General features: G+C 47.2%; 1 protein-coding gene across 2 annotated transcripts in view; it reads left to right on the top strand.

Moving 5' to 3' along the window:
* The window catches only part of FAM169BP (Protein FAM169B), a 90045-nt gene extending 70235 nt beyond the window's left edge, over positions 1–19810 (top strand). The window contains exons 6-9 of one of the 2 annotated variants that reach the window (XM_019460142.2): positions 6181–6363; positions 10135–10266; positions 15257–15351; positions 16658–19810. In XM_019460142.2, the coding sequence (XP_019315687.2) occupies positions 6181–6363; positions 10135–10266; positions 15257–15351; positions 16658–16840 (593 nt within the window). In that variant the 3' untranslated portion in view covers positions 16841–19810. The remainder of the gene's footprint in view (positions 1–6180; positions 6364–10134; positions 10267–15256; positions 15352–16657) is intronic. The other variant, XM_019460143.2, reaches the window with a different exon arrangement.
* Positions 19811–21266: the final 1456 nt, after the last annotated feature.

The following is a 21266-nucleotide window of genomic DNA, read 5'->3' as shown; positions in this document are numbered from 1 at the left end:
TGTTAAGGTTAAACTTGCAACGGGTTTTTCCTTTCTACAGTGATCAGTTTTTAGTGTTGATGTACCAGACGTTAATGGTGGTTGATAGAAGAACTTAATGCACATTGAGAGAATGACCAAAAGGAGCCAAGAAAGATAGCTGGGAACAGCAGACATTGTGTCTCACATGTTTCCAGAAAAAAAAAATGGGGGAGGGGGGAAAGCCACTGAGAGTCGTTATTCCATATGGCACTGAAACAAACATTCAACTCGGTTAGGTAAGAGTTACCTATCCCTGAACATAAAGGCATCTGATTCTAAGTAGCTTTAGGAATTCAATGTTTTCCTTGTACTCTCCAGCAAATGGCCACCGATCTGAAGTCCTAAACCAAATGCAAGTGTTCTCAGCAAATAATTTCCTTGGTTGTCACTGATCAAGGCTACTCTGCATGTTCTGAGAGACTTAAATGATCCCTGAAACTGTAGTGTTTCATGTGTCCATTTTTAATTGGTTGTTTTCTTTTTGTTGAATTATAACTGTTCTTTATATAGTCTGGATATGTCTTTTTTTTTTTTTATCAGAAATGTGATTCGTAAACACTTCCCTACAGTTTCCTTTGAAGTACAAAAGTGAATTTCGATGAAATCAGATTTGTCAATTGATTGTGCTTCTGGTATTGAATTTAAGAACTCTCTGGCTCCCTCAGAACTCTGTGATGATTTTCTTTATTATTTTCTTTTGAAAGCTTTATAGTTTTTTAAAGTTTATTTATTTATTTTAAGAGAGAGAGAGAGAGAGAATGAGTGAGCAGGGGAGGGACAGAGAGACAGGGCGAAAATCCCAAGCAAGCTCCGTGCTGACATGGGGCTCGATCCCACAAAATGTGAGATCATGACCTGAGCTGAAACCGAGTTGGATGCTTAACCAACTGAGCCACGCAGGCACCCCTGAAGCTGTATAGTTTTAACTTATATTTATGCCTAGATCCATCTTGAATTAATTTTTGTGATATGAGGTAAGCGTCCAACTTAATTTTTAAAAATACCTAGTACATTAAAAACATTAATAGGCTTTTTTTAAGAGCAGTTTTAGGTTTACAGGAAAATTGAGAAAGTACAGAGTTCTCCCATATCCCCCACCCTCCTCCACACACACACACACACACACACACACACACACACACACACACTTCCTCTATTATTAACATATTGTGATGCATTGGTTACAATTCATAAGCTAATATTGGTGCACGTATTAGTTGGCTAGACTGCCATAACCAAATACCACAGACTGGGTGGCTCAAACAATAGAAAGTAATTTTCTCACAGTTCTTGAGGCTGGAAGTCCAAGATCAAGGTGTTGGCAGGTTTGGTTTCTTCTGAAGCCTCCCACCTTAGCTTGAGGTGGCCATTTCCTTGCTGTGTCCTCACAAGGTCATTCCTCTATGTGTGCACATCTCTCTGCGTGTCCAAATTTCCTCTTCTTATAAAGACGCCGGTCAAATTGGATGAGAGCTCACTCAAAAGACCTTGCTTTAACTTTAAGAGGTAATGACCTCTTTAAAAAGTTTTTTTTAATGTTTTTATTTGTTTTTGAAGGAGAGAGAGACAGAGCATGAGTGGGGAAGAGCAGAGAGAGAGGGAGACACAGAATTCAAAGCAGGCTCCAGGCTCTGAGCTGTCAGCATAGAGCCCAAGGCGGGGCTCGAACTCATGAACTGTGAGATCATGACCTGAGCTGAAGTTGGATGCTTAACTGACCGAGGCACCCAGGTGCCCCAACTTCATTATCTCGTAAAGTCTGTGTCTCCAGATACAGTCACATTCTGAGGTACTCGGGGTTGGGCTTCAATGTAAGAGACGCCGTTCAGTTCATAAGAATACGTTATTATTAACTAAAGCCCATAGTTTACATTAGTGTTCATTCCTTATGTTGTATATTCTATGGGTTTTGACAAATGCAGAAGGACGTTTCTCTATCCTTGTAGCGTCGTACAAGCGTCATTGCCCTGAAAACCCCCATGCTCCCCCTATTCATTGCTCCCTCCCCACAGCCTCTTAACAACCACTGATCTTTTTGCTGCCTTCATAGTGTTGCTTTTTCCAGAATGTCATATAACTGGTGTAATTGTACAGTATGTAGACTTTTTCAGATTGGGACTTTTCCTTAAGTAATATGCCTTAAGGTTTCCCCATGTCTTTTTTTTTTTTTTGCTTGATAGCTTATTTCTTTTCGGCATGGAATCATATTCCATTATCTGGATGTGCCATAGTTTATTTGTCCATTCACATATTGAAGGATATCTTGGTTGCTTCCAGTTTTTGGCCATTATGAATATAGGTGCCATGAAGTTCATGTGCAGGTTCTCAACTCCTTCAGATAAATATCAAGGGGCACAATTGAAGGATCGTATGGAACAAGTTCTGTTTGCTTTTGTAAAACCACCAAACTCATCCAGGGTTGCTGTACCATTTTGCATTCCCACCAGCAACGAATGAGAGTTCCCATTGCTCCACATCCTTAGCAGCATTTGGTGTTGACCGTGTTTTGGGTTTTGGCCATTCTGGTAGGTGTGCAGTGATATCTCATTGTTTTAATTCGCATTTGCCTGATGACATATGATGTGGAGCATCTTTTGATATCCTTACCTGTCATATGTAATAGCTTTGTTGATGAGGTGTCTATTAAGATTTTTGGCTCACTTTTAAATCACGTTGTTTGTTTTCTTATTGTTGAGTTTTAAAAGCTCTTCATATATTTTGGATAACAGTCCTTTATCAGACAATGTGCCTTTTTGCAAATATTTTTTCCCAGTTTGTGCCTTGTCTTTTCATTCTTTTGACATCGTCTTTCACATGTCAAAAATTTGAGCAGCAAATTTTATTTTATTTTTTTAAATAAGTGCACTATTTATTTTTGAGAGAGGGAGAGTGAGAGTGGGAGAGGGGCAGAGAGAGAGTGAGACAGAGGATCTGAAGCAGACTCAGCACTGACACTAGAGAGCCTGATGCGGGGCTCGAACTCACAAACCATGAGATCATGACCTGGGCTGAAATCAAGAGTCGGATGCTTAACCAACGGAGCCACGCCGGTGCCCCAGCAAATTTTAATTTTAAGGAAATTCAGCTTGCCAATTTTTTCTCTCCTGGATCATGCCTTTCGTGTTGTATGTAAAAAATATGTTACAAAACCCAAGGTCATCTGGATATTCTCTTGTGTATTTTCTAGGAGTTTTGTAGTTTTGCATTTTACATTTATGCTGTGATTCATTTTAAGTTAAAAATTTTGAAGTATTTAAGGTGTGTGTCTAGATTGTTTTTTTTTTTTTTTCCATGTGGATATCCAGTTGTCCGGTGTCACTTATTGAGACTGTCCTTTCTTCACTGACTTTACTTTGCTCCTTTGTCAAAGATCAGTTGACTATATTTGTGTGGGTCTAATTCTGGACTGGCTGTTGTGTTCCAGCTTCTTCTTCCTGTTTTTTTTTTTTTTTGTTGTTGTTTGTTTTTTTTGTTCTTGGCTTATTGACATCCAGTCATACCACCACAATTTGTTGAAAAGACTGTCTTCTCATTGGAAAAGGGCAACATCGTTGAAATTAAAAGTATAAGAATTTATTTCTTGACTCATTTCTGTTCCATTGATACACATGCCTGTCCTTACACCTGTATCCCACTGACTTGATTGCCTTGATTTTATAAGAAACCTTGAAATTGGGTAGTGTAAAATCTCCAACTTTGCTCTTTTTCAAAACTGGGTTGCTTATTGTAGAGACTTTGCATTTCGTGTCAGTTTCAGTATCAGCTTGCCAATGTCCACAAAAATGCCTGCTGGGATTTTGATAGGACTGGTGTTGAACTTACAGATCAGTTTGGGAAGAACTGCCATCTTAACAGTATTGAGTCATCCAATCCATGAACATGGTATTTCTCCACTTATTACCTTTTCTTTAATTTCCCTTAACCATGTTTTGTAGTTTTTCAGTATTCAAGGCTTATGTTCCTTTTATTAAATATACCCCTAAATATTGACTCTTTTTTTTTTTTAATGTTTTTATTTTTGGGACAGAGAGAGACAGAGCATGAGCAGGGGAGGGGAAGAGAGAGAGGGAGACACAGAATCTGAAGCAGGCTCCGGGCTCTGAGCTGTCAGCACAGAGCCCATTGCGGGGCTCGAACTCACAGACCGTGAGATCGTGACCTGAGCCGAAGTCGGAGGCTCAACTGACTGAGCCACCCAGGCGCCCCAATATTGACTCTTTTTTTTTTAATTGTTTTTACATTTATTTATTTTTGAGAGACAGAGAGAGACAGAGCACAAGTGGCGAGAGGCAGAGAGAGAATGAGACACAGAATCCGAAGCAGGCTCCAGGCTCTGAGCTGTCAGCACAGAGCCCGACGTGGGGTTCGAACTCACGAACTGTGAGATCATGACCTGAGCCGAAGTCAGACGCCCAACCGACTGAGCCACCCAGGCAACCCTTGACTCTTTTTTTTTTTTTTTTTTTTTTAAAGGAATTGTATCTTTATGTAATTTTAATGTTTCTCAGCTTTGGAAGACTACCATTTGGGGAATGTTGTTCTCCTCAATATAAAAGTTGGCAACTGCAGAATTCCAACCTAAGTTTGTACTGTCATTTCAGGAATATTGAGGGTGAAATTCAAATACTTTATACTTAACCATCCCAAGTGAATTGGGTGGTGTTGATCACTGGCCTCAGATTACTTCTTCATTCATTTTTGGCACAAAATCAACTGTTCAGCTCCCCATTCTTTTGGATAGTTTTGCTGAGGCTCAGCTGGGTGAGATGGGTGGTATAGGTGGCTCTGCTCCGTGGGACTGGCTAGATGTTTGCTGGGACCACAAGGGTGCCCAGGCCATGTTTCTGTTGTGGTGGCAGCCTAGTCCAGTTGTGTTCTTAGAGTGAGTAGCAGGGATCTGAGAAAGAATAGTAGAGGGGCACTGGACCCCATGAAACCAGGCCCCATTTTTGATGGGTGGTGCTTCAGAATCACATGTAATGTGATGTGGATATAGGAAGGGGAATAATTGTGCTCATTTTTTGCAGGCAGTTCACTACAGTAGCATGTATCCCTGCAACTCAGTCCGGCTGATCAGAATCGGAGTCAGTTTTTTCGCTTGGGAAATTACCCACCGTCTGATTCTTGACAGGGACAAAAACTTCTTCCAATAGGAGCTGAATATGCTCCATACTTCTTTTCCTGGGTTTTCGTGCATCTAGGGTGCAGGCATCTGTACGTTTGGAAGTAAGACAGGTGATGTAGTAGGCTCCGTGGAGCATTGATTTTCTGGTTAGGGTGACAATGCAGGTGAACTTGCAAGGCCAAGGCCAAGGCCAAGTGCCTTCTGCAGAAACAGCAACTGTGCTGGTATTGGTGCTGGTTGCAGTGAAGTTCAGTTCAGGGTGGAAAGGTGGGAAGGGTGCCAACTGTGGCCCCTCTTGCTCTGCTATAGCAAGGTCACTGATGTTGTAGGGGAGGCAGGACTTAGTCTGCTTGGGGTAAATGCACATTGTCTTTTTTTTTTTTTAATCTTTATTTTTAAGAGAGAGAGAGAGCAAGCAGGGGAGGAATAGAGAGAGAGGGAGACACAGAATCTGAAGCAGGCTCCAGGCTCTGAATTGTCAGCACAGAGCCCGACGTGGGGCTCGAACTCACAGACCGTGAGATCATGACCTGAGCCGAAGTTGGATGCTTAACCGACTGAGCCACCCAGGTGCCCCTAAATGCACTCTGTCTTAACTGGACACGATGACTGCTTGTTAGAGTTACTGAAACAAGTCCATGCCCTAGAGATGTGTTGGGTGGGTCTCCCAGCCCATATCCCTTGGGTTCATGGAAAACCTTGATGTCCAGATGCCCCTCATTGGCTTCCAGTGTCTCTGTGAACTCTGCACAGTGTGGGCAGCATCTGAGGGTCTTGGGTGCGTGAATGGCACATGCACCTGCGTTTGCTTTTCATTTTGGTACAATAGTCTGGGGGCTGCACTCCTCGTGATCAATAACATGTGGGCTGGTCAGTCGGCTGGAGAACTGGTGGTTTGGGATGATCTGCTCTTTTGTCTTAGTGATGTGAGCCCTTCTAGGTGGTACCAGTGACCCAGCTGTGTGGGAGTCGCGCAGGGTCCTGGCAGCTTGGTGCAAGCCTGGGACGGCGCCTGTCTCTTCCTTTCCCTGCAGGAAGCCTGTGTGGTGATGGCCCGGGTGCATGCTACCTGCTTCCCGTCTTCGACACCGTGTTTGTCAGGAGGACTTACCGCCGCCAGGGCCTGGGCACAGCCATGCTGCAGGACTTCTGTGAGACGTTCCGTGAGGACGAGGCTCTGGGCGTCAGTTGGCCGATTTCTCCCGCCATGTTCAAAGGTAAACCCGCTTTGTGTCAGGCGGAAACGTATGGGCAACGGTGATGGATAACACGTGAGTTCTAGGTGGTTCCGGGGAGGCAGGTTCCTTGACACTCTGCGTGTGGGTTTTCTCTTCCTCCTGAGAAATCTCCCATTGCTTCAGCACAGATGAAACTTTATGCTGTGGCACTGGGGGGTGGGGGGGAGACTTTTCCAGCCCTACAAATAACTGGATTTAGAAATAATAAAAAACATGGCGTCAGAGAGAAGCAGAATCCAGAGAAGTGCACCTGCTGGGCGCTCAGAGGGCCTTTGTGGTTTCACTTGATGCTTAGAGCCCATGACTTAGTCCTTTCAGCTAGACGCTGAAAGGGAGCCCAGGAGCTTTGTCTGGGAGGGCAGCTGGAGTGCAAAGGCAAGCTCTGACTGCACTGAGCCCCCAAGTACCTCGTAGCTCTTGCTGCAGAAGACAGTCCCCTTCTTCCATTCTTACCCTACTGAGTCCCTGTACTGGTCAAGGTTCTCCAGAGAAACAGAACCAATAGGGTATACACACACACACACACACACACACACACACACACACACACACGAGAGAGAGAGAGAGATTTATTATAAGGAATTGGCTCACATGGTGTGGAGACTGAGACTCCCAAGATCTGCAGTTAGCAAGCTGGAGACTCAGGACAGCCAATGGTGTCATAACGGTGCAAATTCTGCCAGGCTCCAGACCCAAGAAAAGCCAACAAAAAGTTTTTGGGTCAAATCCAAAGGCAGCAAAAGACCCATGTCCCAGCTCACCAGACAGGCAGGAGTTCCCTCTTACTTGTGGGAGGGTCAGCCTTTTCCCTCTGTATTCAGGCCTTCAACTGATTGGATGAGGCCCACCCACATGAGGGAAGGCAATCTGCTTTACTCAGTCTGTTGATTCAAATGTTCATCTCATCCCAAACACCTTCACGGACACACCCCGAATAATGTCTGACCAAATATCTGGGCACCCCCTGGCTCAGTCAAGTTGACACTTAAAATGAGCTGTCACAATCCCTTTTCACGTTCTGGAAGAGAAATCCTTATATGTGTATTTTTTTCAGAGGAAATGAAACAAACCCTGGTGTTAAACATTACGTTCCAAGTACGTAAGGGGGGCAGGTTCTGGTGAGCATCTCTCTAGGTTCCCCACACCCCTGCTGTGAAGTACACCCCTTCCACCCTGGGTACTGTTTCACTTCTTGTCATACAGATGTTTTGGGGCCCTTAGTACTGAGTTTCCAGTACCGTTATTGTGTGGGGAGATCAAGAGATAAGAGAGAAAACGTAGGGAAGGTAAGGAAAGTTCTGTTGCTCTAAAGTCCTAAGAAAAGCAGGTGAAAACATATTTTCAAGTAGGTTTAGTCATTTCTTTATATTTCCAAACTCATGGTCTATAATTAAACTCTGAAGAGCCTTGAATTTCTGCAAAGAGCATTCCAGGATTCCTGTACTGTGTTGCTCACTTTGAGGTGTTGCAAAGTTCCAGAACCACATGCCTGTCCTCTCTCTCTCCTAATTTTTGCGTCAGCTCGGAGACCTTGGTTTGAGTGCATTGGCCTCTCAATGTGGCCACCTCAGGTTTCCCTAGGGAAGTATCAGTCTCCACGGAGGGGGGAGGGCGCCCCAGAGCCAGCACTGCAGGTACCCTTGCAGGGTCTTGTGGATCCCTGCTCTCCTTTTTCTTTCTTTCTTTTTTTAAATGTTTATTTATTTTTGAGAGATGGAGAATGCAAGTGGGGGAGGGGCAGAGAGAGAGAGGGAGACACAGAGTCCAAAGCAAGCTCCAGGCTGAGTTGTCAGCGCAGATCCTGACGCGGGGCTCAAGCCCACAAACTCTGAGATCATGACCTGAGCTGAAGTTGGATGCCTAACCGACTGAGTCACCCAGGCACCCCCCTGCTTTTCCCTTTTCTATCTCTGCCCCATAGAGAAAGAAAATAAGAACGTGCTGATTCTGAAGCACGCGTCGTGTCTTGGGGGTTTGAGCTGCCCAGCTGAGGATGTTGGGGCCTCAGGCTTTTACGTCACCCCTGACTGTACCTGGGCATTTATGTGAACAGGTAGAACGTGGAGAAAGAAGCAGCTGGAGGTTCAGGACTGGGTTCAGGTGTGTGCCACCTGCACACTTTACTGACTGGCTTTTTTTTTTTTTTTTAATGTTTTTATTTTTGGGAGACAGAGAGACAGTGAACGAGTGGGGGAGGGGCAGAGAGAGAGGGAGACAGAATCTGAAGCAGGCTCCAGGCTCCGAGCTGTCAGCACAGAGCCCGACGTGGGGCTCAAACTCACGGACCGTGAGATCATGACCTGAGCTGAAGTCAGACACTTAATTGACTGAGCCACCCAGGCGCCCCATGACCGGTAGGATTCCTTCTTGCATTCAAAGGACAGGCCAGAGCCCTATGCTTTAAAGCCCTCTTGCAGCTGCATTTCTCTCCGTGGTGTGAGGAGTCTTGGGCCCAAGAGTATCGTCCTTCCTGGGTCCAGACCACTCCTTCTAAGCTGACTTACCAGGACCCCTGGATTCCTGCCAGTGGCGTGAGGGCCCGAGTGGACTCCATCCTTGGGTCTGCACGTAAGGGTGGACCATGCCACCAGTTTGCATATCTTTAGACCCTAGGGACAGGCGTTGGTGGGATGTGGGTGGAGTGTGGGCGTGGTGTTCACATTTGCATTCACAGGCCCCTTGCTGTGTACGTGTGTGGGGCTGGGGTAGAAGGAGAAGCGGGTGGGCCGTCTGTCGGGGGGTGGGGGCAGCTCCCTCAGTATTGCCACATTCTGGTGCAAAACTCCAAGGAGTCCAAGAATTCTAAATTTGAAACTGGCTTTCCCTGTTGTTATGAAGTTATATTTGTCAAGATAGGAGAGCAGAACATTCTATCTAGCACTCTGCTAGTTTGGCTTACACTTTCCGAATACTTAGTTTCACCCTCTGGAGGTTTCCATCTGTGCTGTTGCCCCCGGCTGGGACGTATTAGGGGAGGGCCCGACGGGGTCCCCATGGGCACCTGCGGGACCAGGAGCAGCTGCTCATTTGGCTGGGCTTGGGGCACTGCCCGGAGAAAATTCTCACCCTGTGAATGCGGACATAGAAGTCTTTGAGCCTTGAGGTGACTGGAATCAAGGCATCTGCAGAGGATGAGCTGGAAGTTCTGTGGGAGAGGAGGGCTGGGGAGGCTCAGGGTAAGGAGGGACAGTGCCCGAGGAGAGGACAGTGTTGGGGGGATGTTAAGGGCTGAATTGGGTCCCCCGAAGTCTTATGTTGAAAGCTTACCCTCCATGTGACTATACGTGGAGGTGGGGCCTTTAAAGAGGCAATTAGAATTTAATGAGGTCATAGGAGTGGGGCCCTGATCCAGTAGATTCTTAAGAAGTGGTTCTTATTTATAAAAGAGGAGCCTGGGACACGGATGGGTGCAGAGGGAAGGTCATGCGACGCCACTGTGGGAAGGCAGCCATCTGCAAGCCTCTGCCCATGCCTGGCCGTGGGACTTCCTGCCCCCACCACGTGAGACAGTGGAAGTCTGTTGTTGGAGCCCCCCAATGTGTGGTTCTTTGTTATGGTGGCCCCAGCTAAGATAGGTTGGGTGAAAGTGGGAGCATGAGGGGTGACAGCTGAGGAGGCCAAACACTGGTGCCCCTGGAGCAGAAACAGAGCAGAGCCAGGGTGGGGCGGGGCCTTGGCTGGAACCGGAAGTGCCCGCCCCTGAGACGCAGAGGGGGCCGGCCTTCCTGGCTCACTCTTGCACATCCTCAGTGTGCAGGAAGTTCCTGTTGGCCCATCCGGAGGAGCGGGGTCGCCTGTGGGAGGTGGAGCCCCCAGGAGCCTGGGGCCAGCGAGGCAGCATCTGGCTGAAGGTTCAACTGCAACAGTCAAGACTTCCAGACTGTGAGTCACATTGAACAAAGTGCCCTTTGAAGCACAGGTTAATGCATACGGATGGAGTCAGGCCCGGGCAGGTGTTATGTTTATTGTTGCAAGAACAGAGGAGGGAGTGAGACCAGGGTGGTGCCTTCTTGTTTATTTCTTTTTTAAAATGTTTATTTATTTTGAGAGAGAGAGAGAGAGGGAGGGAGAGAATCCCAAGCAGGCTGCGCACTATCAGCTCAGAGCCCAGTGTGGGACTTGATCTCACTAATGGTGGGATCAGGACCTGAGCTGATACCGAGTCAGACGCTCAACCGCCTGAGCTACCCAGGCGCCTCCGGGGTCGTGGCTTCTTGTCCTTGGTCTACCTTCCTTTCCCGAATGAACCACGTCTTCTGGACTTTGATGAAGATCTCCCCCAATTTAACTAAATCAGAAGCTCCCTGGGACAGAGTGGCTCCCTGTTTATAACTCGAAGGGATCACTGAAACCCAGAAGAGGTCTAATGTGTGCACCTGGTTAAAAATTGGAAGGCCACACAAGGGTTTACCTTGAAGAGCAAGGCTTCCATGCACCCCCTCCTTCCCTTGAGGGAGATGGCAGGCATACGTAAGTGGTAGCATTGCAGAGACAGCGTTCTGCAAATGAGTACTTTGTCCCCGCCCTTTTTATTGGCAGCATAGTAAGCTGCTGTATGGAGGTGTTTTTTTGGGCAGTCCCTGTTACAGACAGGCATTGTCTTCAGTTTGAGGTTGTTATAGCACCACGGTGTGTTTGCCGGCGGGGTTTTGATGGAGGGTGTTTTCAAGCAATGAGAACGGGCAGAGGGTCCCAAGGGGAGATGGGGTGGGAAGACCAGATTCACTTGTGTCTGGTTCCCCAAGTTGCTTTTTGACAGTGTGCCTTCCTCCTCTCCCACGTCGGGGATGGATTGCACTCCGGGATGGATTGCACATTGCTGTTGGTTCTCCTCTCAGTGCTCAGGGAGAGGGCCTTGGAGGGCAGGGCTGAATCCCGGCAAACCCTTTCAGGCTGCAGGTGCTGTGTGTGGGTGGGAGGCTCAGGAGGGCCTAACAGTTTTAAGTTTCACCCGCCAAAGTGAAAGCACTGGCTTTCCTTCCCCGCCCCCGGGGAAGAAAGCTCCTGTCAACATCAAATGCCATTTCCCAGGCTGTAGGTAGCTCATTAGGCCTCCGTGGGCTTTCCACGTGGGTAACTGATTTACGTTAGGTCGTGACAGGGAAGAGCGTCTTGGAGTTTATTGATGATAACAGTGATAGGTTTTGCTTTTATGGTGCCTTTCAGCTAGAAGGCTTAATGGAGCTCTGCAGATATTAATGGGGTGACCAGGCACCTGGGAAGGAGGCCATGGTAGGGCTGTGACTGTGATCCTAATGAGGCGGTTAAGTGACTTGCCCTGTGGCATCCACAGTTAGAAATGAAAGGGGAGCTTGCCCGGATCCCCATGCACGAAGCTGACCAGCCGCGTGGGTTTATCAAGAAACGTCACAAATGAGCCTGCAGCTCCCACGTGGACTTGGCCTTTGTGTCTTGGATGTTGCAGCTCCTTGGCTGGGAATGAAGGAAAAAAAAAAGTGTTGCATATCAGAACGTGGAAATAATGTGGAAATTGCACAGGCTGGAGGGGGGTAAGCAGTGGGAGAACGTGTTCGCATAATTGGGGAGACTGCTTTCCTCGGAGGAGAATTCCGCTGGGGTTATTTCAAGAGCTGAGAGTTGGTGTGGTCTGGTCACAGGAAACTGAGCTGGAAGTCAGATGCCAGACCTGTCACTTTAACTCACTGTGAGATTTGCCAACTCTCTCTTTAAAACAGCAAATGAGGGAACTTGCACGGGGAATGTTCCAGAAGCATGCTTTGAGTCCTTTGAAGGAAGAAGGGTCATCGTTATGATCAGGATATAATTAGATAATTAAAACTATATAATTAAAAAGATGCTAAATTATGATCTTTTCACTCCCTGTATAAATCATGGCTAGTTCCCGGTTTCACCCACAACTTCTGTGTCCCCCCAGGGCCAGCAGTCAGGATTTTAATTCAGTCAGGAAGGTTTTCAGCCAGCCAGCTTCATCTTGTAGCAATTTTGTCAGCATTGACATTTCAGGTTTTTTCCAGGTTGGTGAGTGGGGGGCTGCAAATGCAATCACAGATTAGCCCAGATGCTCTGCATTTTCTCAGTTTACAGTCTGTCTGCCTTCATGGAAATCTGTGTTAGCCCATTAGGTTTTCCCACAGGTCACCCCACAGTGCAGGTTCTGGAATCTTCTTTTGCCTGGAAATGTCACACAGCCATTTAATTTAATTTTAGTTTTTAACCAGCCCGTTATTCTTAGAGTTGCTTTCTTGAATTGTTCTGCTTTTCAAGTTCTATCTTTTGTTTCTTTATTTCTGGCTGTTATTTTGGAGGGCTCCTACAGTTTCATGTGCTGTAGCAGTAGAACTGTAAGCAAGAAGCCCGGGGGAGCCAATTGTTTTTTACATTCTAAGTAAGGCATGGACGTTTTACAATGTTCCAAAGGGAAATTAACTTGTGCTCCTTTCCAGGGTTTCAAAATCTATTTTTTGAAGCAGCGTCATTTATGGACGAGGTCTTTTAAAGTTTGCACGATCTTGCCTGTTGATAACATCTGTGGCTTATAATGGCCCTGAAAATATTTACAGCGTTTTCGGAACTTTTGAGAGAAGGAGTTTGTGGGAATTTTTTTTTTTTTCTTCCTACACTCAGTTACATATGAAGCCTTTGAAACTTGACCAATAGGATCATAATTCTGTCTGGTGTGACTTCTCAGTTAGCTTGCACATGCCTTAAGTTTCTTTACTGGAGGAGATGAAATTGAATCCTCTGGCAGTTGAGTGTTCTTTTACAAAAATGTGGCTGGAGGCAGGAAATAATTGCACACAGCTTTAAAAATCATTGTTTTCATTGTTTAGGTTATAGCGTTGCTTTCTTCCCAGGTGAGTTTTTAATAGATTCAATTGTTATCCACAGGGAAAAGAATTTTATTTACATTTAATTTTTTAATTTTTTTATGTTTTTATTTTATTTTTGAGAAAGAGACAGTGTGAATGGGGGAGGGGCAGAGAGAGAGGGAGACACAGAATCTGAAGCAGGCTCCAGGCTCTGAGCTGTCGGCACAGAGCCCGACGTGGGGCTCGAACTCATGGACTGTGAGATCATGACCTGAGCTGAAGTCAGATGCTCAACAGATTGAGCCGCTACATTTAATTTTTAAAGCTACGGTGTATGTATATAAAAAGATGTGAATGAACTCTGAGCTGGGGCCGGGGGTGGGGGGGGGGGGCGGGCAGGGTCCTTTTTCTAAAAATCTGATGCTTCTGATGCTTGCAGCTCTGAGCTTGTCTCAGCTTTTTTGGGGGAGTTGGACATGACATAGTGTGGTAGTTACAGCAATTTGGCGGCGTGAGCTATGGTGGGAAGTGCATAGCAGTACCATCATCCTGCATGGGTTTTTCCTAATGCTGCTCTTTGAAAGGTTGTGTGGCTCCCTCTAGCGGCCATTGTCACTTACTGCGTCCCATATAGTAGTAACTCCTGGATGGTAACTTACTGTGACCTACCTGTGTGGTTGCTTCTCGGATTCTTATCCTCGTGCTTCCGAATTAGAGCATTCATTTTTTTTTTTTAACATTTATTTATTTTTGAGACAGGGAGACACAGAGCATGAACGGAGAGGGTCAGAGAGAGGGAGACACAGAATCTGAAACAGGCTCCAGGCTCTGAGCTGTCAGCACAGACCCCGACACGGGGCTCGAACTCACGGCCTGCGAGATCATGACCTGAGCCAAAGTCAGCCGCTTAACCGACTGAGCCACCCAGGCGCCCCTAGAGCATTCATTTTTAAAAATTATTGAACTGTTATTGGTTAGGAATAAAATATAAGTAAACATTTGATAGTTACCAAGCACGCTTTGTCTGTAACGCATAAAAAGATAGTTTCACACATCAGGAAGTGTAGAATATACTGAATTGTCTGCTTCATTCTCTGATTCATTCATTCATTCATGCATTCTCATTCATTCATTCACTAGATTACTCTAATGGAGGATCTCCCAGCGCCAGGCCACTGGTTGAGGTGATAAGGATATAGTAGTGAATAAGGCTGAGTCTCTGAACTCATTTATGAGCTTACTTTTGCAAAGAGAAGTACATGAGGAATCATTACTGCATTATATAGAAACTCCCAAGGGAGCCCTGAAGTACTCTGGTGTTTTTCACTGCTTAGGATTCAATTTTGCCAAACCAAAGTTGGCTAATTTATAAAGTCTGTAAATAAACTTTAAAATTTACCTGTGTAGGTAACGTTTCAATAATGTATTTATTTTTATTTGAAAAAATGTGTTTCTTGCATTTTCAGCTCAACTGGAAAACTATTTTCTTCCTAAAGCATCTGAGTGCCACCCCCCCCCCCCCCGAATCACCTACCTCTACGTATGGATTTTGGGATGTAGGAAGTACACAGTGGGACAGCAAAGTTATCCTTTCCAAGTTCGGTCTGATTTGGAAAGGGGGAGGAGGGCTGAATTAACAAGGGTGATTATGGGTTCTCTTGTGAGTAACAATTCCAGCGAGCAAAGAGAAGGGCCTAGGAATAGCTCTGCAAGCCTAACTCCGTTTAGTGTCCAGATAATTGGAAGAAAAGAATTCCAGCTCAGAAATGCTTGAGTAGTGCCTAAGGCTCTACTCCCAATCTCTGATCTTGGAAGCTAAGCAGGGAAGAGCCTGCTTAGTAGCTTGATGGGAGACATGCTTGAGTAGAACCATTGCTTCATGTCTCCCCAAACCTGGCAAGTTTCCCTTTTCTCCAGAAGGCACTGTAGCAGGTGTCACAGTGAAGTTCATGAGGATAGAATTGGGTCGTGGCGATCGGTACTTTCGGAAGGGTCCCTGCTGTACTGTTAATCTTTTGATTGTCTGCTCCCTCGGGGCCACCTCCATTTGCTTATGCCACTCTCTTGCTTGGGGAGGGCAGCACACCCGGGAAATTCCCAGGAGGACGTGAGCAGTTGTGGGCGGACTTCTCCAGATGATGGACCCAGAATGTCTGGTCGTGAAGGAGGCAAGAAGGTACGGTGGTGAATGTGTCATTCTGGGAATGTGTCTTGTTTTCTTAGCAATCACGTTGTGCTTGTTTAGCAAAGCTTTGAACCCACGAGGCCTCTTCCTCACCACCTTGGCTGTGGGTTTCTCCACGGCAGCGGGCTGTTGATTCACACTCGGAGTCTCTGTGCTGCGGCATGAGGCGAGGCCTTCGTAATTAGACTCTTCACGGTCCTCTTCTCTGAGCTACACAAGCTCTAACGAAGCCAGAACTAAACAGAGAACACGTGGCAATCAGCGTCACCCTGCTCTGTGAAGGAAGTATTGGAAAATCTGAATTTCACATTCTGCCATGGACCAGTGTCTTTCAAGCGGAGCAAATGTGCGGACAAATTTCTTTCTTTCCTCCTCCACGCCTCCAAGCCCAGATGCTGCAAAATGGAATATGGCATTAGGTCATTGTGGAGCCCAGAGTGATGAGAGAATAGACCCACCGACAAGGATGGCTGCTAAGTATTTCTTAGTGGTCCACCTTAGTGGTCTGCTTTGAAGCGATGTGATTCCATGAGGCATCTTCCCGAAGCCAAGACAGACGTTGGCCGGTATAAGATAGTTCTGATAACGCCCCTTCTCGGCCACAGAAGGGTGTTTGCTCTTGAATTCCTGAAGAATTATTAATGATTTTAAAGCTCCCAAACTTAACAGTTGCAACTTGTGGGCAGTACTGCTTATTTTGGAAAGTAGATGATACGGGGATAGAAGACGCGACACCAAAGGCATGATCTATCCCAGTAAGCGCTGGATTGTTTTAGAAAAGCGGGCGGAGGAGGGGGCTTTCATTTTCCTTGGTTTGCAATGGAAAATTTGGCTCACTGACGATTCTACCAGGCCACCGAACTGACAGTATTGTGCTTTGCCTCTTTGCGGATCGCTGAGTTTGCATTTAAACCTCGAAGGCCTTTGAAGGGAGCAGGAGGTGTTCAGTGTGATGTCCCGCCCGTGGGCAGGCATCTTGGGACGTCCATGTGCTCAAGCATAAGCGTGCCACCTTTTAAAGTAGTGCTTCTCGCTTTGCCCTTTCTCAGATCTCCATGGGCTGGGCTCTTCAGTTCCCTTCAGGAAGTATGTTTCCATCAGTAAATACGTGTCCAGAGCATCTTAAGAACAAAATACAGCGTCCCTGTGGCTGGCTGGGGTGTTGGAACCCGGCTCAGCCGTTCTGAATCTGAGCACGCAGTGAGTGCAGGGGCCCGGCCAGGACACTGCGGGCTTGTTCCAGCCAGCATTGGAGAGATTCGTTGATTTTTTCTTTTTTTTTTTTTTTCTGATTCAGGAGAGGACCAGTGGAGAACGGGAACAGACAAAGAGTGATGAAGACTGCGGAGTGGAAGAAGAAGCAGGGCGGCTTGGGCGAGCCTGTGGGGCCGAGCCGGCCAGGCAGGAAGCCAAGAGGACCGTGCTGGATGCAGGACTGGCCTGGGAGTCCCAGAAGAAGCACGTGCGGCCCAGCTCCTAACTCCCAGACGCCATCCTGACTCTTGTGGAGGGGCCTGTCTGGGCCCCAGGGGCCACGGGTGTGAGAGCTGCCCCTGTCACTCCATGCTCCTGTGGCCGGGAGCTGGCTTCTGTCCTTGCTGTGTTCTCCTTCGAGGAGAGGGTGACCGCACAGACCTTGACTACCTCAGGCTTGTTTTGTGGGCCCAGGTGATAGAAAGCCTGAGAAAGTGCTGCGTTCCTCAAGCACAAAGATCTAAAGAGGTACAGGTAGTTATTTTCCCAAGCTCGAATTTCAGAAGCTCGTTTGTTTAACCTAGTGTAGTTTCTGTTACTCGGGGGGGTTTGTAAAGATCTCACCGGAACCACACGCATGTGCCTCTTTCTTGAAGCTCAGAGAGGGGCCATGCCCGTTCCATCCTGCACTGCAGAGATCTGTTTCAGGTTTGCTCACGCCAGCCCAGATGTCACTGTGAGACCACAGACACCAGAAGGGTTTCTAGGGAGGCACGTTTCTTTTCCAGAGAAACTTCAGCCACATCAGAAGCTCCCCGAGGGCAGTGGCTGGGATTGGCTGGTGCAAACCACCCATGGGTCCCTCGCTCACATCTGGCCTCGCATACAGGAGGCACTTAGAGCAGGCTCCAGGCGGTGTCAGGATCTCAGCCATGGCCTGATTCAGAGGGGAAGCCACTGGAGGGGGCTCTGGGCTGATGGCTCTTCCAGTGTATTGGTGCCTGGAGGGAAAAGACCCATACTGGTAAAGGTGAGTCTAAAGGTACCAGCCAACCCCCAGTGTGACAGTGGCCTCCTCGGCTACCTACACGGCCCTGCTTGGGGCATGTGCTCGGCCGCTGTTAGGGCTTTGGAGCTGAACCGAGGGACCCCCTGCCCGTAAGAGCCCAGTGAGGACAGGAGAAGCAGGCCTTCCACGGGGTAAGGCGCGGTCCAGGCTGCTTCATGAGGCCCCAGAGTCTGCTCCCTGAAAGCTGTGGCGGGGGTTTCTCTGCAGCTGGCGTAGTCTCACTGATGTTCAGTAGGATTCTAACCAGAGGAAGCTGGCTGAGTCGTTTTGGGGCAGGCAACGCGGTCCCGGCTCCTGCTTCCGTGTGAATGCAGACCTGATCTTCTCCCTGGGGACACCCCTCTGGGGCTCTGTCACTATCTTTGGAGCATCCAGGCCTGTCACAGAGGGCCCTGATGACTCTGCTCCCATCTCTGGGCACGCCTACCTTGCGTTCTATATCCCAGCTGCCTGGGCTTTCCCATCAGACGCACCTGTGCCCTTGCTTCAAGGTCAGCGCTCATGCACTTGTTCTGCCATGGGCATGTGCCTTTTCCTCTCTCCCTCTGTGCTTCTGTCTTTCTCTCTGTCCTCCTTTTTCTCTTTCACTCTCCCTCCTCCCCTCCTCCCTCTCTGTCACTCTCCCTTCCCTACCCCTCTTATGCGCGTGTACACACACACACACACACACACACACAGCTTGTCAATCAGTCTGATTCCTACTCCTACATCTAGTCTCAGATGTCCCTTCCTGACCACCTCCTTCTTCCCTTCCTACATGTTCTCAAAACACCAGGCAGTCAGTTGTGAGCCCCATGAGTCGCCACCAGGGTCAGCCCTGGGTCTGCTCAGTTGCTGCTTGTGTCCCCAGCGCCAGTGTAGAGGCAGTCCTCAACTGCACGGGGAATGAACGGTAATAGATCACCTCAAGGGTGAGGGGTGACAGCTTCCTTCTGTTCATCTGTTGCTAGACTCTGGAGATGGATGGAAGAACAGTTTTAGCTTTTTAGGGGTGTAGTAAATTCCTATCCTGGAGCCTGGGTTTAGGGAGGAGACCACCAGCACCAGATACTCACTGCTGTTTCCCTAAGTGGACAGAGGGCACATGTGATGGGACCTCTGTTAATTATTTATTCATCCATCTGTGTGTTCATCCACCCATCTGTCTGTCTTTTCCTCTACCTGTTAGTCCATCTGTCTACTTACCTACCCACTTGTCTCCATCCATCAGTCCACATTTGTCCATCCATCTGTCCATCCACTCAGCTGTCCATCTGTCCACATTTGTCCACCCACTCGTCTGACCATGTTTGTCCTTCCATTCATTTATCCATCCACCCACCTGTCTGTTCATCTGTCCTGATACCCATCCATCCATCTGTCCATCCTGTTTGTGCGTCCATCCAACTGTCTGTCCACGCACCTGTCTGCCCACATCTGTCCATTTGTGTATCCCTCTACTCATCCATCCATCCATCCATCCTGTTGTACAACCAGTATCCAGGGGGTACGTGTGTCGTTCAGTCAGTTAAGCGTCCAACTCTTGATTTCAGCTCAGGTCAAGAACTTGCCATTCGTGAGATTGAGCCCCGCATCAGGCTGTGTTGCTGACGGTGCAGAGCCTGCCTGGGATTCTCTCTCTCCCTCTCTCTCTGCCCCTCCCCCATGCGTGTGCGTGCATGTGTGCGTAATCTCTGAAAATAAATTAACTTTAAAAACCCTGGATATTTAACATGTTTGCTCAGGGCCAAGCTCTGTGCTGGGCACTGGGGGTAGGTATATAGATAAGTGAAATGTGATTACTGGACTCAAGGAAACCCGTCTCTCTGGAAGGGTCTCTGCTAGAGTGTTCCCCGGAGTTGTTTGTCTTACACCCATTAGAAAGAGGGAAGAGTCCAGTGGAAAGAAATAGAGTGCAGAGCTCCATATGGAGACTGCATGAAGTCCCCAGTGCATGTGGACTCTGTGTGAAGGAGGCACGGACCATAAAAGTGGACTTGCAGTGGAATCTGCGGCCAAGGGGGTGCTCTGTGTGTGGTGGCAGGCCTGGCCTTTAACCTGTGACACAATGGGTGCTGTGAACTTGACACCGTTTGGCATGAATGGCTGGTGCTTTGTGTTTACCTGGAAACGAACTGATGAAAATGTCTCAGGGGTTTGTTGAAGTTCCTGTTCAATAAAAACATCCTCCCAAGGGAGAAGAACTGATGTGTTGGTGTAGTTCATTTAAAGATGTTAAAAAACACACACACACAAAAAAACAACCCTGCAGAGTTAGAAGGAAACACACTGGGGCTCTGAGCAACCCCCTCTCTGGCCAGTGACACGGTTGGTTTAGGTCGGGCTGTGTGCAGGGTTTCCTTCCACATAGCTTGGAATGTCCATGAGGAATGTCCGTAAAGTGTGTGTGTGTGTGTGCGTGTGCGCTGTGTTGTTTTTGTTACAAACCATAAAATGAATTTCATTCGAAGTATATAATTCCTTTTTTTTTTTTTAGTATATTTGCAGAGTTGTGCAATCAGCGCTCAGTCAGTACCCCAAAAAGAAACCCCGCACCTATTAGCAGTCTCTCCCTTTCCACCCCATCCCCCCCAGCCTTAGGCAACCACAAATCTACTTTCTCTCTCTTTAGATTTGCCTGTTCGGGACATGTCCTACAGGTGGAATTATACTGTGTGTGGTCATTTCCATCTGGCTTGTTTCACTTGATGTAACATTTTTAAAATTCATCCACAGTGTAGCACGCATCAGTACTTTATTCCTTTTTATAGCTGAATAACATTCCGTTGTATGGATATACCGCATTTTATTTATTCATATACCAATGAATGCATTTTTAGATCGATTTCTTGGCTCTTGTCAGTATTTTTATGTGGACATGTTATTCAGTTCCCTTGGGTATATACCCCAGAGTGGAGTTTCTGGGTCAGAAGGTAACCTATTTTTGAGCCATTGCCAAACTGTTTTTTCGAAGGGATGACCCCATTTGGCATGCCCTCCAGGAGTGTATGAAGGTTCCAGTCTATCCCCATACCAGCCAGCACTGGTTGCTATTCGTCTTGTTGACTACAGCATCCTTCCTGGTGCTTGAGAACTAGCAGGTGTCTCATTGTGGTTTTCATGTGCATTTCCCTGGACTAACGATGTGGAACGCGTTTCCATGGGCTTGTTGGCTCTTTGTGTGTCTTCTGTGGAGAAATGTCTACTCAGATCCCTTACCCATTTCTTTACTGGTCTGTCTTTGTTTTATTAAGTTGTAACAGTTCTTTATATATTCTGGATACAAGTCTCTTTTCATATATATCATTTGCAGATATTTTCTCCTATTCTGTGGGTTGTCCGCTTCCTTGATAGTGTCACTGAAGGCACAGCGTTTTGGGTTTTTGATGATGCACAGTTTGTCCACTTTTCTTTGGTTGCTTGTGTATTTGGTGGAGTAGTAATGATTGGGTCTTAAAGTGCACTCCATCTAAAGGGAGTTATTGGGAAGAAAGTTATTTGATTCTACCATGAATACAGCAAAATCCACAAAGCAATCATTAGAAGAAAGCCATCCCTGGATCCCAGGCTCATGCCCTGTGAGAGGGGCATTGCCCTGCAGGTTGCTCCAACCCAAGCTGACCATATGATCCAGAAATTCCGCTTCTGGGTATGTAACCAGGAG

The sequence above is a fragment of the Panthera pardus genome, unplaced genomic scaffold (assembly GCF_024362965.1).
Source record: "Panthera pardus isolate Hobbes unplaced genomic scaffold, ASM2436296v1 HiC_scaffold_24, whole genome shotgun sequence".
Lineage (NCBI taxonomy): Eukaryota > Metazoa > Chordata > Mammalia > Carnivora > Felidae > Panthera > Panthera pardus.
Note: the sequence above shows the minus strand (reverse complement) of the source record. Positions and strands in the feature narration are given on the sequence as shown.